Source organism: Eutrigla gurnardus, assembly GCF_963514095.1.
Source record: "Eutrigla gurnardus genome assembly, chromosome: 4".
Taxonomy (NCBI): domain Eukaryota; kingdom Metazoa; phylum Chordata; class Actinopteri; order Perciformes; family Triglidae; genus Eutrigla; species Eutrigla gurnardus.
Window position 1 is genome coordinate 6,595,553 of NC_139918.1, and position 13,078 is coordinate 6,608,630.

A 13,078-nucleotide genomic window follows, 5' to 3' on the forward strand; every position below is an offset into this window, starting at 1 on the left:
CCTCAGCGAAATGAGGTGTTTTGTCACTTAAAGCGGAAATGATAGAAGTGCTTTGGTGTGGCTTATCATAGCGCTAGTCTTTGTATAAAAAGTATTTTTTTTCTTGTTATTTTCTTTTTTTCTCTTTTTTTCCATTTTTGCATTATTTTCCGTATGGATATCCTAAAACACCCGGGGTTGGGGCTCGCAGGCGAGCGCCTGGTGGCCGGGTCTGTGCCCACGGGACCCGGCCGGGCACAGCCCGAAAGAGCGACGTGGGCCCGCCCTCCTGTAGGCCCACCACCCGCAGGAGGGTTCAGAAGGGGCCGGTGCGGTGGGATTTGGGTGGCTGTCCTGGGCGGGTGCCCCGGCGACCCAATCCCCGGACGGTGACTCTAGCCATGGGGACATGGAATGTCACCTCACTGGGGGGGAAAGAGCCTGAGCTAGTGCGGGAGGTAGAGCGCTACCGGCTACAGGTAGTCGGGCTCACCTCCACGCACAGTCTGGGCTCTGGAACCCAACTCCTTGAGAGAGGCTGGACTCTCTTCTACTCTGGAGTTGCCCGCGGTGAAAGGCGCCGAGCTGGTGTGGGCTTGCTTATAGCCCCCCAGCTCGGCCGCCATGTGTTGGAGTTTTCCCCGGTGAACGAGAGGGTCGTCTCCCTGCGCCTTCGGGTCGGGGATAGGTCTCTCACTGTTGTTTCGGCCTACGGGCCAAACGGCAGTGCAGAGTACCCGGCCTTCTTGGAGTCCTTGGGAGGGGTACTTGAGAGTGCTCCAACCGGGGACTCCATTGTTTTACTGGGGGACTTCAACGCTCACGTGGGCAACGACGGTGTTACCTGGAGGGGCGTGATTGGGAGGAACGGCCTCCCCGATCAGAACCCGAGTGGGGTTCTGTTATTGGACTTCTGTGCTGGACACGGTTTGTCCATAACGAACACCATGTTCAAACATAAGGGTGTCCATCAGTGCACATGGCACCAGGACACCCTAGGCCGGAGGTCAATGATCGACTTCGTGGTTGTGTCATCTGACCTCCGGCCGTATGTTTTGGACACTCGGGTGAAGAGAGGGGCTGAGCTGTCAACTGATCACCACCTGGTGGTGAGTTGGATCCGCTGGCAGGGGAGGAAGCTGGACAGACTTGGCAGACCTAAACGCGTTGTGAGGGTCTGCTGGGAACGTCTGGTGGAACCCTCTGTCAGGGAGGTCTTCAACTCCCACCTCCGGGAGAGCTTTGACCAGATCACGAGGGAGGCTGGGGACATTGAGTCCGAATGGACCTTGTTCTCTGCTTCCATTGTTGACGCGGCTGTTCGAAGCTGTGGCCGTAAGGTCTCCGGTGCCTGTCGTGGCGGCAATCCCCGAACCCGGTGGTGGACACCGGAAGTAAGGGATGCTGTCAAGCTGAAGAAGGAGTCCTACCGAGCCTGGTTGGCTCGGGGGACTCCCGAGGCAGCTGACGGGTACCGGCAGGCCAAGCGTGCTGCAGCACGGACGGTCGCTGAAGCAAAGGTTCGGGTCTGGGAAGAGTTCGGGGAGGCCATGGAGGAGGACTATCGGTCAGCCTCGAGGAAATTCTGGCAAACCATCCGGCGCCTTAGGAAGGGGAAGCAGCCCTCCACCAACACTGTTTACGGTGGAGGTGGGGAGCTGCTGACTTCGACTGGGGATATCGTCGGGCGGTGGAAGGAATACTTCGAGGATCTCCTCAACCCCACTGTCACGTCTCCCATTGGGGAAGCAGAGGCTGGAGACTCAGAGGCTCATCCACCCATTACCCGGGCTGAAGTCACCGAGGTAGTTAAGAAGCTCCCCGGTGGCAAGGCACCGGGGGTGGATGAGATCCGCCCTGAGTACCTCAAGTCTCTGGATGTTGTGGGGCTGTCTTGGTTGACACGTCTCTGCAACATCGCGTGGCGGTCGGGGACAGTACCTCTGGACTGGCAGACCGGGGTGGTGGTCCCTCTATTCAAAAAGGGGGACCGGAGGGTGTGTTCCAACTATCGGGGGATCACACTTCTCAGCCTCCCCGGGAAAGTCTATTCCAGGGTGCTGGAGAGGAGAATTCGGCCGATAGTCGAACCTCGGATTCAGGAGGAACAATGCGGTTTTCGTCCTGGCCGTGGAACACTGGACCAGCTCTATACCCTCCGCAGGGTGCTCGAGGGTTCATGGGAGTTTGCCCAACCAGTCCACATGTGTTTTGTGGACTTGGAGAAGGCATTCGACCGTGTCCCTCGTGATATTCTGTGGGAGGTACTTCGGGAGTACGGGGTCGGGGGCCCTCTGCTAAGGGCTGTTCGGTCCCTGTATGACCGGGGCAGGAGCTTGGTTCGCATTGCCGGCAGTAAGTCAGACCTGTTCCAGGTGCATGTTGGACTCCGGCAGGGCTGCCCTTTGTCACCGGTCCTGTTCATTATTTTTATGGACAGGATTTCTAGGCGCAGCCGTGGGCCGGAGGGGATCTGGTTCGGGAGCCACTGGATTTCATCCCTGCTTTTTGCGGACGATGTGGTCTTGTTGGCTCCTTCGAGCCAGGACCTCCAGCATGTCCTGGGGCGGTTTGCAGCCGAGTGTGAAGCAGCCGGGATGAGGATTAGCACCTCCAAATCTGAGGCCATGGTTCTCGACCGGAAAAAGGTGGCTTGCTCCCTCCAGGTCGGGGGGGAGTTCCTGCCTCAAGTGGAGGAGTTTAAGTATCTTGGGGTCTTGTTCACGAGTGAGGGAAGGATGGAGCGTGAGATTGACAGGCGGATCGGTGCAGCGGCTGCAGTAATGCGGTCGCTGTATCGGTCCGTCGTGGTAAAGAGAGAGCTGAGCCGAAAGGCGAAGCTCTCGGTTTACCGGTCAATCTACGTTCCTACCCTCACCTATGGTCATGAACTTTGGGTCATGACCGAAAGAATAAGATCCCGGATACAAGCGGCCGAAATGAGCTTCCTCCGCAGGGTGGCGGGGCGCTCACTTAGAGATAGGGTGAGGAGCTCCGTCACACGGGGGGAGCTCGGAGTAGAGCCGCTGCTCCTCCACATCGAGAGGAGCCAGTTGAGGTGGCTCGGGCATCTGCATCGGATGCCCCCTGGACGCCTCCCTCGGGAGGTGTTCCAGGCATGCCCCACCGGGAGGAGACCCCGAGGAAGACCCAGGACACGCTGGAGTGACTATGTCACCCGGCTGGCCTGGGAACGCCTTGGGGTCCTCCCGGAGGAGCTGGGGGAAGTGTCTGGGGAGAGGGAAGTCTGGGCGTCCCTGCTCAGGCAGCTGCCCCCGCGACCCGGTCCCGGATAAGCGGAAGATAATGGATGGATGGATGGATATCCTAAAACACCTGGTGAAGAAAAATAAATGGCAGCATAAACTTAACTTTTGCCTCACTGCTGATTTTTGTGCCAACCCTTGACACCGTCGACACACTTTTAACACATACACATAGAGGCGTGAGACTCATAGTTTTCCTCTTATGATTATTGTGCTCATAGCAGACATGTTATCAGTAGAGTTATGGAAGGTTGTATTCTCCTGGGAAAGAGGTTCTCTTCCTGGTACCATGATGGCTACTCCTGATATGAATTGTTTAGCTTATGCTTTTAATATTATGATTGTTTTGTTTGATCAACATTGCTCTGTTTAGTACTTCCATATGCATGTGCAATGAAGAACTGCTTGCTGCGAGTAACTGCAACGAAGAACATCTTACACATACTGGCATACATATAGGATGCTCAACGCAATGAAGACATGCTTACATACCCACTATACGATTATGAGACCTTTATTTGTGTTGTTATAATAGAATTGTATCAAAAGGGGGATACAAACCTCCTACCTGGTTGTGTTGCAGCTCAGGACGGTTAGTCACTCACAGTTTGGGGACCTGTTGAGCTGCTGCTGCACAGAGTTGGGACACAATACAGGAATAACATTCCCACCTGGATTTTTGAGTTTAGTGACATAATAAAATGATGGCAAAAGGGGGAATTGTTAGAATTGGCTTTTACTTTGTCCACTTTAGACTTGTACTTTTTCACTGAACTCATATAAATCCCTGGTTGTGCTCATTAGAACAGTGTGACAGTTAACCTGATAAGCAGGAACCCGGTGAATCTTCAAGCCCTCTTTGGCCTGTTTGTTAGGTTTGCTATAATAGATACACGGCTGAAGGACAACACCCATACATGTTTCATATTACATTTCCGTAAGTTCACGTCAGAGATAACTGACCAGTGAGACTCGGCTGTGTGAAAGTCCAACCTCTGTACGGGGCAGACCCAGCCCAAGAAGATAAAATGTGACCAGCACCCAGAAACGGGGCTCGTCTGACTGAGATCCTGTAAGAACTCTGCTATTTTGAGCCCAGCGCTGCCATACTTTACCTGTGACCTGAATAAATATATCTGTAAACTGAAGAGTTCTCCGGTTTATCCTTGGACTTCCAACAAAAGAACTGGGGGTTAATAACCATCACACCAAGGTTTGATTATGCTGTTTTATTTTTGTAATACTCCATTTGTATTTTTTTGATGATGATGATGATGATGATGATGATGATGATGACTGCAGCATCACCATCATTTCTGAAGCTTCTGTTATGACTCAGTCAAGCTGCTGTGTGCTGTGTGTGTGCATGTGTGCCCTGTGTTTTTTCCTCCCTTTAATCTCCTATGCAAATAGGTGTGTACCATACCTGTGCCATGATTGGTGGAGTGGTTCCAGGCCCTGGCTCTTGATTGGCTGCACTCACAAACCACCTGATATATAAAGAGCCAAGATGGCAGACGTCAGCTGGCAGCAGGCATTCCTCCTCCTCCTTTTCCTCCTCCTCTTCTTCTTCCTCTTCGTCCCCCTCCCCCTCCCCCTCCTCCTCTCCCAACCAGCCACACTTCAGTTCAGCTCTATAGTCCTTTGAGTAGTTTAGTTTCTTTTGAGCAGTAAGGGTGGACTGCCTGTTTTGTTAAGTGTTTTCTCCTGTTTATTTAGTTAGGGAGGTAAGTCTTGTGTCATTTGGGTTTTCCTAAGTTTGGTTAGGTAAGGTTTATTATTTCCTAGACAGGAACCTTTGGTTTGTTATTTTAGCCTTAGCCCACACTGAAGCCTATAGCTCAGCATATATCATTATCTATTTTTGTCACTTCAACTATTTTTTTAAATAAATCATTTTTCTAAGTATTTAACTAAGTCATTGTTTGTGGTCACTTGGGACTTGGGGAAGATGGGGCCTTTTCGTGTTGTGTCCTAGTTCCCTAGACTGGGGCATAACACTTCCATCAGCCTGAATGCAAACAGACTCCAGCAGGAGGAGGAGCTAAGGCTTCATGTAGAAACTGAAGAGCTGCTGTGTTCTCTCTATTGTTCCTTCAGAACTAGTGAAGATAATGCAGCTCTTTTTAGTTTGGATGATGATGTTCACTTTTCATACTGGTAAGTGAACTTTAACAAGAGAAGTTGAGTGTTGTCATGAACCTTTTAATACCATTAAACTCAGTTTAAAGAAATACAAATGTGATGATGAATGATATCTTTGTTCTTTTCAGGATCCTCTGAGGATTTAGTGAAACCGTTGAAAGATGTAATGCTGGCTTTGGAGGGAGACCATATGACTCTCTCCTGCAACTATACAGGCTCTGTAGATTACCTCTACTGGTATCAACAGAAGTCCAGTTCATCTCCACAGCTTCTTATCACGGAATATTCAAAGGAAGTTCCAAGGTTGTCTTTAACACATAACAAACCATCTAAAGAGTTTCATCTGGGCATCTCGTCTGCTGCAGTGACAGACTCTGCTGTGTACTACTGTGCTCTGCAGCCCACAGTGACAGGAAACACCAAAACTCTGTACAAAAACCTTTGGATCAAAGACAACACGATACTGCACAACATCCACTAGAGGGAGTCACACACTGTTACAATAGTATGTGATGATAGTCTTGATTCTTTGTATTGGGGATAACCAAAACACTAAATTCAAAACAGACTGAGGGACAGTTTTATTCATACAACAGTCACTTTGATGATAATGAGGTGTATGTAAAAATGCATGTAATAATCTTCCATAAACATCATTAAATAGAAGAACCATCTCAGTACCTTATGAAGATGTGTGTCCTGTGTGTGCAGTGTAGTGAACACTTTGGTATTAAATGTAAATACAATTTAGTCTTTACATGGAAGTTATTTAAAAACAAAGCATTGTTTTCTGTAAACATATTCAGTACAAATTGTAAGCACTAAAATCCAATATACAGGTGTGTCATCTGTACTAATTGATATTAAAGTTAGATTACATGGAAGCTATTGAAAGGAGCTGACATGTTTTTCCTACTTGAAAAACTTACCACATCATTATACGACTACTAATTTACGCATTCACACAGTCGGCATTCGTCACTCAATATCTGTGATGTGACATATTGGGTCATATTAATTCTGCCATGTCGATTGGAGGGTCATGTCAAAGTAAATGGCATCGCCAGGGGGGTTATGCATAAAGTGAACAGAGGTCCGAAAATCCCACCAATGGGTCTTAAAATAAATAACGTACAGTCCCTAAGTCATTGATGATGAGCTAACTGTCCTCCTACTACCAACACTGAGAAATGTTTAGTTCCTGTTGCATCCAGAATCAAATATCTAATTCATAATTTTAATTATCCAACTTCAATAGGTCACTATCCCTAAGGGATGCCTATCAAATTCATTGATCCTTTATATTTAAGGGTAAACAAGAAACAAGAAATAAGTACGGTGGCCCAGAGGTGTCAGGCCAAATACAAAAGCCGCAACACAAATACAAAAGTCACAACACAAATACAAAAGCCACAACACAAATACAAAATTCACAACACAAATACAAAAGCTACAACACAAATGGAAGTCACCTAAAATACGGATAAACTCTACTTCCCAAAATGCATTGCGGCTCGTCTGACTTCTGAAAAGTTTTAGATAATGGCGGACGATTGCGGTGATTCTGGCGACAGTCAGCAACAAACCGCGAACACATGTAAGTATACTGTAACATGATTTTTATGTTTCCAGCTGACTTTTAAATCGTATTGATAATGAACGTTACTTTATTGTTGTTGGCATTGTACGTTAACGTTACGAATCGAAGGTCCTGCTAGCCGGCTAGCCCACTGAAGCTAATTTACCACAGAGGTTAGCGAGCGTAACCGAAGCGGCAAATGTGCCGTTTTAACCGACGTTAATTAAGAAGATAGTGCTTATGTTAAACCGTGGTTATATATTTACTAACGGTGGTAAATAACACGGCGCATCATTGTTCGTTAAAGGGAGGGATGCAGACACCGAGTGCCTCATCTGGTGGAGGGAACGATAAGGAGAAGTTCACCGGCAGGAGGAAAGCTGCTCTGTGAGGCTTCACTTAAGAAAATGTGGTATTAAATGTGATAATTCTCATATGCAGGGCTTAACTACTGGTGCATATTTAGCTACTCAATGATATAAGGTTGAAAACCAGCGTATATAGATGGGAAATGTCCTGCTCTCCTGAGATGTCTACCTGAAACGTTCTGTTGAACAGCAAGAAATCATCAATGTGCTGTAACACTTTTCTATGTACTGTTCTTCATATAGGATGTTTCTTAAAGAACAGGGGTGGAGGGAAGGTGGAGCTGGATGAGCTAAGAAGAAGTGGGAGACCCTCAAGCAGAAATACAAGGTGAGTTGGAAGCAGTTTAAAGTATTGAACTCTACATGCTTGATCACAGTTTATGCAGCAATCCTGAGATTAAATTCAATACTTTTCAAGACCTTTTTCAAGACCCTTCTAATATTTTTCAAGACCCCAGCGCCACTAGGAGCTGTAACCTGTTACATCAGCGACACAATTCAGTTTGAGATTGCAAAATTAAATGAAGTTTGCCAGAACTTCTATGTAGCACTGTATCAACACAACAGAATTCAGATAGGACGGGAGGGAATAAAGCTCAAAAGAATAAATTGAGGTACTAAGCCAAAAGGCACCATTTATTTATAGAACTCAGATGTGTAAACATTGACCATTGAACTGAACATTGAAAATTGAACATTGAATTGAACATTAAACATTGAACTGAGCTGTGGGAATGCTCACTCCTTACAAATAGGATTCAAGGCATGTGCCTCAATTCAGTTGCTTTGTTTCCCAACAACTTTTCAGTTTCAACCAGCTCAGTGTGTTTTTCCTTGTGCCTTCTCCTGAGGGTGTTTGACTTTGTAATCAGCTGAGCCATTAGCGATCCAGACTTTCCCTCTGCCTTCTCTGCCAGCTGATCCGCATCCTTTTGCAGGGATTCGCAAACCTCTGTTAGGACTTTCTTTTTATTTTTCAGCTCTTCCAGCTCATCCACGACTGCTTTCCTCTTGAGTCCCTGCGTGGCAGTCTCTCTCTTCTTCCGTTCTTGTTCCAGGTGATTCCTATATTTGGACCTTGCGGAGGCTGCAGAAGCCAGGAGTTCCTTTGTGATAGGTACCTGCAGAACCCCCCCACAGACACTGACCTTGTCACAGATCAAGCGCAGAGCTTCCATCGACTCTTCTTGGATGTTGCAGGTTTCAACATGCTTGTTTATTGAGAATCCTCTCTCTACCGTGGCTTGTCCATGGGACAAAAGTAGCAGGCTCTGAGAGAAAATTAAAAGCTCCGGGTAGGACTTAACTACTGAGTGCAGGAACACATCAACTCGCTGCTTCAGTGGCTGAAAGGAGAGGAATCTCTCATCTCTACCCTCAACAGAAAGAAAGCTCTCGAACTGTTGGACGATCACATCACCTACAGAATTGACAGGGAAAAGAGAGAAGTAAAAAAAGTTATTATTCATAGGTCATTAAATTTCATTCCGGTAAACTGCTTCATCATTTATTTGACAAATACATTTCTCACAGCATCTGTGCACATAAAAAGGTAAATAGTGTATTGTAGATTTCTTCAGAAAGAGTTATTTCAGTTTCACAATGTTTACGAAACAATACATGCAAATTAAAAGGTCATGCACATTGAGACAATGAACATACAGCCTTGGTAATTTAGAATATCATATTTCCTCAAATAATGGCCGGGGACGTGGTCGACAAAAACAAATAAAGGCATGTCCTAAGTACAGGCCAAGTGGGGGCGAAAAACAACAGTGGATACTGGTAACTCCTGATGCCTGTTAGCCTCGTGTGGTACTAAAATATAAGCAAATCTACTTATCAAACACAGGGAATTATAAATAAAGGCATGTCTCTTTGACCCTGCTTTGAATAAAGGACTGCTTCCCTCAGTCGTTTAGGTAAATAAAAGCCTGGGACAATATTATAGGAAATACAGTTACGTATCAACTTCTATTGTTCACAGATCATATTTTTCGTACCAGCTGAAATGCCTCCAGCCAACTGCTTGTCCTGCAGGAATGTTTGGACTATATTTTTCATCTTTCTAATGCACCACTCTGGATCTGTGATCATCTTTGTGGGATCCAAGCAGGCGATGTTCCTGACCACTGGGAATTTCAGGGGGCTTTTCTCCTGCACTTTCTTTACCATGTTAGCCAGGCCCTGCATACATTCTCTCCTGAAGGTGAGCACAGAAAGCTCACTGACCTTGCTTCCTGGCTTGCTCTGAAGTGCCTGATTTATTTAAGGAACAGAGCGTAAATGGTGCAGACGATTAGCTTTTTATACTGGATATACACTCATTGAACTTAAAGACTTTAAGTGGATACTTATTTGAAACTACCCCGGGGGGGGGGGGGGGGGGCATACATGCAACCCTGAAAATGAATATAAATAAAAATTACCTTGATGGCGCATTCTGCACCGAGGCCTATGTCAGAATTCAAAGTTGAGACCCAGTTTGCCTTATCAGCTGCATCGACTTTGGTCAGCTTAAGGGGCGAGACATCCTGTAGGAGTTCCCTCTTCACAAACCGCTTCAGTAGACTCTTAAAAAAAATTGCATGTAATGAGTGGCAGAACAATTAAAGAAATGTTCTGCTTTGTATCATTATAAAATCTTATATACAAATACTGTGAAGAGTTATGCAGTCATTCATTACGTATGCCAGTTATTGAGAGTTGATTTTAAGTTGTTGACCAGTGATCTAATTTGTGCAGGTACGAAATCACTGTTACAAAACGTAACTCTCAATGACAAAAACTAAAAGAATGTCTGCAAAACAGTTTACACTCTTTGGATATACTACTGATTTTGTAATGAAAATTGGCAGAGTGTTCCTTTTAATATAGATTAATCCAATTCAGTTAAATTACTGTATTAGTACCTTCAACAGCTCAGCCAAGTCGTTGGCCAAGAAGGGCAGGACTGGCTCATCGGTTTGGTATTTTGTCAGGAAGGGGTTGAAGGTCCTGGAAATCGCCAGGAAGAAATGCAGCTTGGGAATGATGAATAGATCCCCTTGTGCTGCCTCAATGGTGTCATACGAGGCAGTGGCAGGGTTTGGGACCTTCTTCTTCCTGACAGCATCCACATACAACTGTAGCATTGGCCAAACCTCAACTGCTCTCTCTGCCACAGGGACATTTTCCACCCATCTGTGGCCACAGAATGGTAGTGGGAAGCTGGAGGACCGAGTCAGGCTAGTGAAGTCCTCTCTTCTTGCAGGAACATTGTGGAAGAGGAAGTGCATTGCTCTCAGGAGCTTTTCCAGATGCCACATGGTGAAGCCTGCCTTCACTGCGTTGTGGAGGGTGTGAAGACCACAGCTTCCAACCAGGACAAGCTGAGCACCTCCATAGAGCTCTCCATGTTCTTTTTGGAGAAGTTCCACCAACTTAAAGTTGACATTGGGGCCATCCATGCTGATGGACATAAGGTGCCTCATATTCAGTTTTGCAACACATTCCTGTGGATTGACAAGGCTGTAAGTTTATTAATGACAATAATCCTTGAACGTTTATTCTTGAAATACACTGGCATTCAGACAGTAAAGTACAACCATTGCCCAGACTTCTAACTTATTATTAAATCAAAATTAGTTATTTTAAATAAAATTATTGTAGAAACCGTTATTTTGTGTTGCTCTAATTGCCTGAACGAAAGTACAATATAAACCTAGATTTTGCTCAAACAAATTACAAGGGTACTGAACAATTATTGTGAAATTTGTTTGTTGTACACAAGACCTATTGAACAATGAATGTGTGAATATTTTACATCCAGGTCATGACTCATGTTACTCTGGCTACTTTCAAGCCATTCAAGCCAATGTTAATTGCATAATTAGACAACTGCACTCCCAAAGAGCGGAAAAATTTGCTGACATGCTAAATTGTAACTTAAAAGCAATTCTAAATCGAAGAAAATTGGTAAAATCTTTACCCCAGCAACCAACCACACCCACACAACATTTAATTATCAATACAAAAAATGCTCGGAGATACACTTACTTTGATGTGATGCAACAAGTCATGGGCTCTGCCATGTCCCAAGAATTGAGATCCAAGATACCTGGATTGGACTCTGTCATCCTCCCAGTATCGAACGTGGACATCGAGCTGTTTGGTCTTTGTGGAGTGATTGAGGCTCTCATCGAACATCAGCACAAACTGCCCAGCTTTGTTGACACCATCAACAAGCTGTTGCTTGAAGTAAGGTGCTAGTCCGAATTTTGTGATGTACCCGGTTTTGTCTTTGCCGCAGGTGAACGTTTTGGCGATGTCCGAATCAGGGAACATTTCTTGGAAAATTCCTGAAATGCCTTCATTTGACGATAACGAGTGGTGTTTTGCTGCGGTGTCAAGACACCACAACACTTCTGCGCGCAGCGTAGGTGTTGCTCCCAGCGTCACTCTGAGGTCTTTGCAGGTTGAAGCGGCGGCAACTGGGAGGACGTTAGCTACGCTGGCAGTAACGTTACCTGCTTCAGCTGTCGCAATCGTTGTTGGTGGTGTGACAACAGTAACCGAGGACGGTGTTGCCCAATATTCGATTGACACCTGCTGTCTGCGTGCCGCAGCGGATTTGTGGCTCGCTCCTAGCATGTGGGACCGGAGCGCATTAATCCCCATCGAGGTAACACTAATCTTCTTCTTGCAGAAGGAACAGTACGCCTCCCGGTCATTCCCAGAAACGGGCTTCAGCCAGGGCTTGTACTGCTCATGTTCGAGCCACGATCCCGCGAATTTACACTTACCCATTTTAGAGAGATAAGTAACTTATAGTGCACTGGTCGCAGCTAGCCGTCCTTTAAATTGAAGGTCCAACGACTCGCGCAATTCGCGATCTGAGCCCGCTCGAGACCCGTCCCCGCTTGAACGCCGGGAATTTTTTTTTTGCATTGTTGTGAGGACTGTGAAGGAAAATAAACGAGTGCGATGTCCCGATTCAATAACCATCTCTCGTGTCATTTTTCGGCTGAGGCCTTACAGTATAAGAGGAAAAAACCATCGGCTAAACAGAGTCTTGAATTCGAAAAAAATTCAAGACTTTTTACAAAGACTTAGACTTTTTAATACTTTTCAAGGGTCTTGATTTTCCCTAAATTGATTTATCACCTTTTAATACTTTTCAAGACCCCGCGGATACCCTATTGATGTGAAGCATAAAATAAACAAGATGATGTTGTCTTTCTTATAATAACCAGGCAAAGTCAGTGCTGGGTAATATCAACAATGTGTTAAGGGTCATTCCGTGCCAACTCAGCCACCCATGTACATGACACCTCTCAGATTTTGCTGAAAAGCGGTGAAAATATGCCTTATGTTACCAAACAAAGGAATCTGAAGTTTCAGGTCAATATCTCAAACGGTTTGCCCGTGGCGTCCATTTGAATTTCAAGTGCCACACCCCTTTTTGACACATTGGAATTTCGCATTTCATTTGTTGGCATTTTTGGAGGCCCATAACTTCTGTTCTAATAGTGATAGAAGGCTGAAAATTGCTCTGTTAGTTCATTGTAATGTGTTCTTCACAATTCTACAGGCAGAATCAACATTCCTTACTGTTTGGGTGAGAGGTGGGTCACCAAAGTCCAATTTTTTTTTGACGGACAAAATTATTTTTCACTTTTTGGGTGCTCCTAGCACCACGATGAATGATCACATTTATTCCAAACAGGATTATTTGTTATATGTGGGACCTTTGCTCTTGC

The 13,078-nt window shown here is 45.7% G+C and overlaps 1 protein-coding gene across 1 annotated transcript; it reads right to left on the reverse strand.

The window, feature by feature from the left end:
* Positions 1-8,114: 8,114 nt before the first annotated feature.
* On the reverse strand, positions 8,115-12,125 carry LOC311012410 (uncharacterized protein; the record flags this gene model as incomplete). Its single annotated transcript, XM_084007875.1, has 4 exons — positions 8,115-8,757; positions 9,767-9,910; positions 10,250-10,831; positions 11,376-12,125. The coding sequence occupies 4 exons, from the start codon at positions 12,123-12,125 to the stop codon at positions 8,749-8,751; spliced, it is 1,485 nt and encodes a 494-aa protein (XP_083864001.1). The 3' UTR covers positions 8,115-8,748.
* Positions 12,126-13,078: the final 953 nt, after the last annotated feature.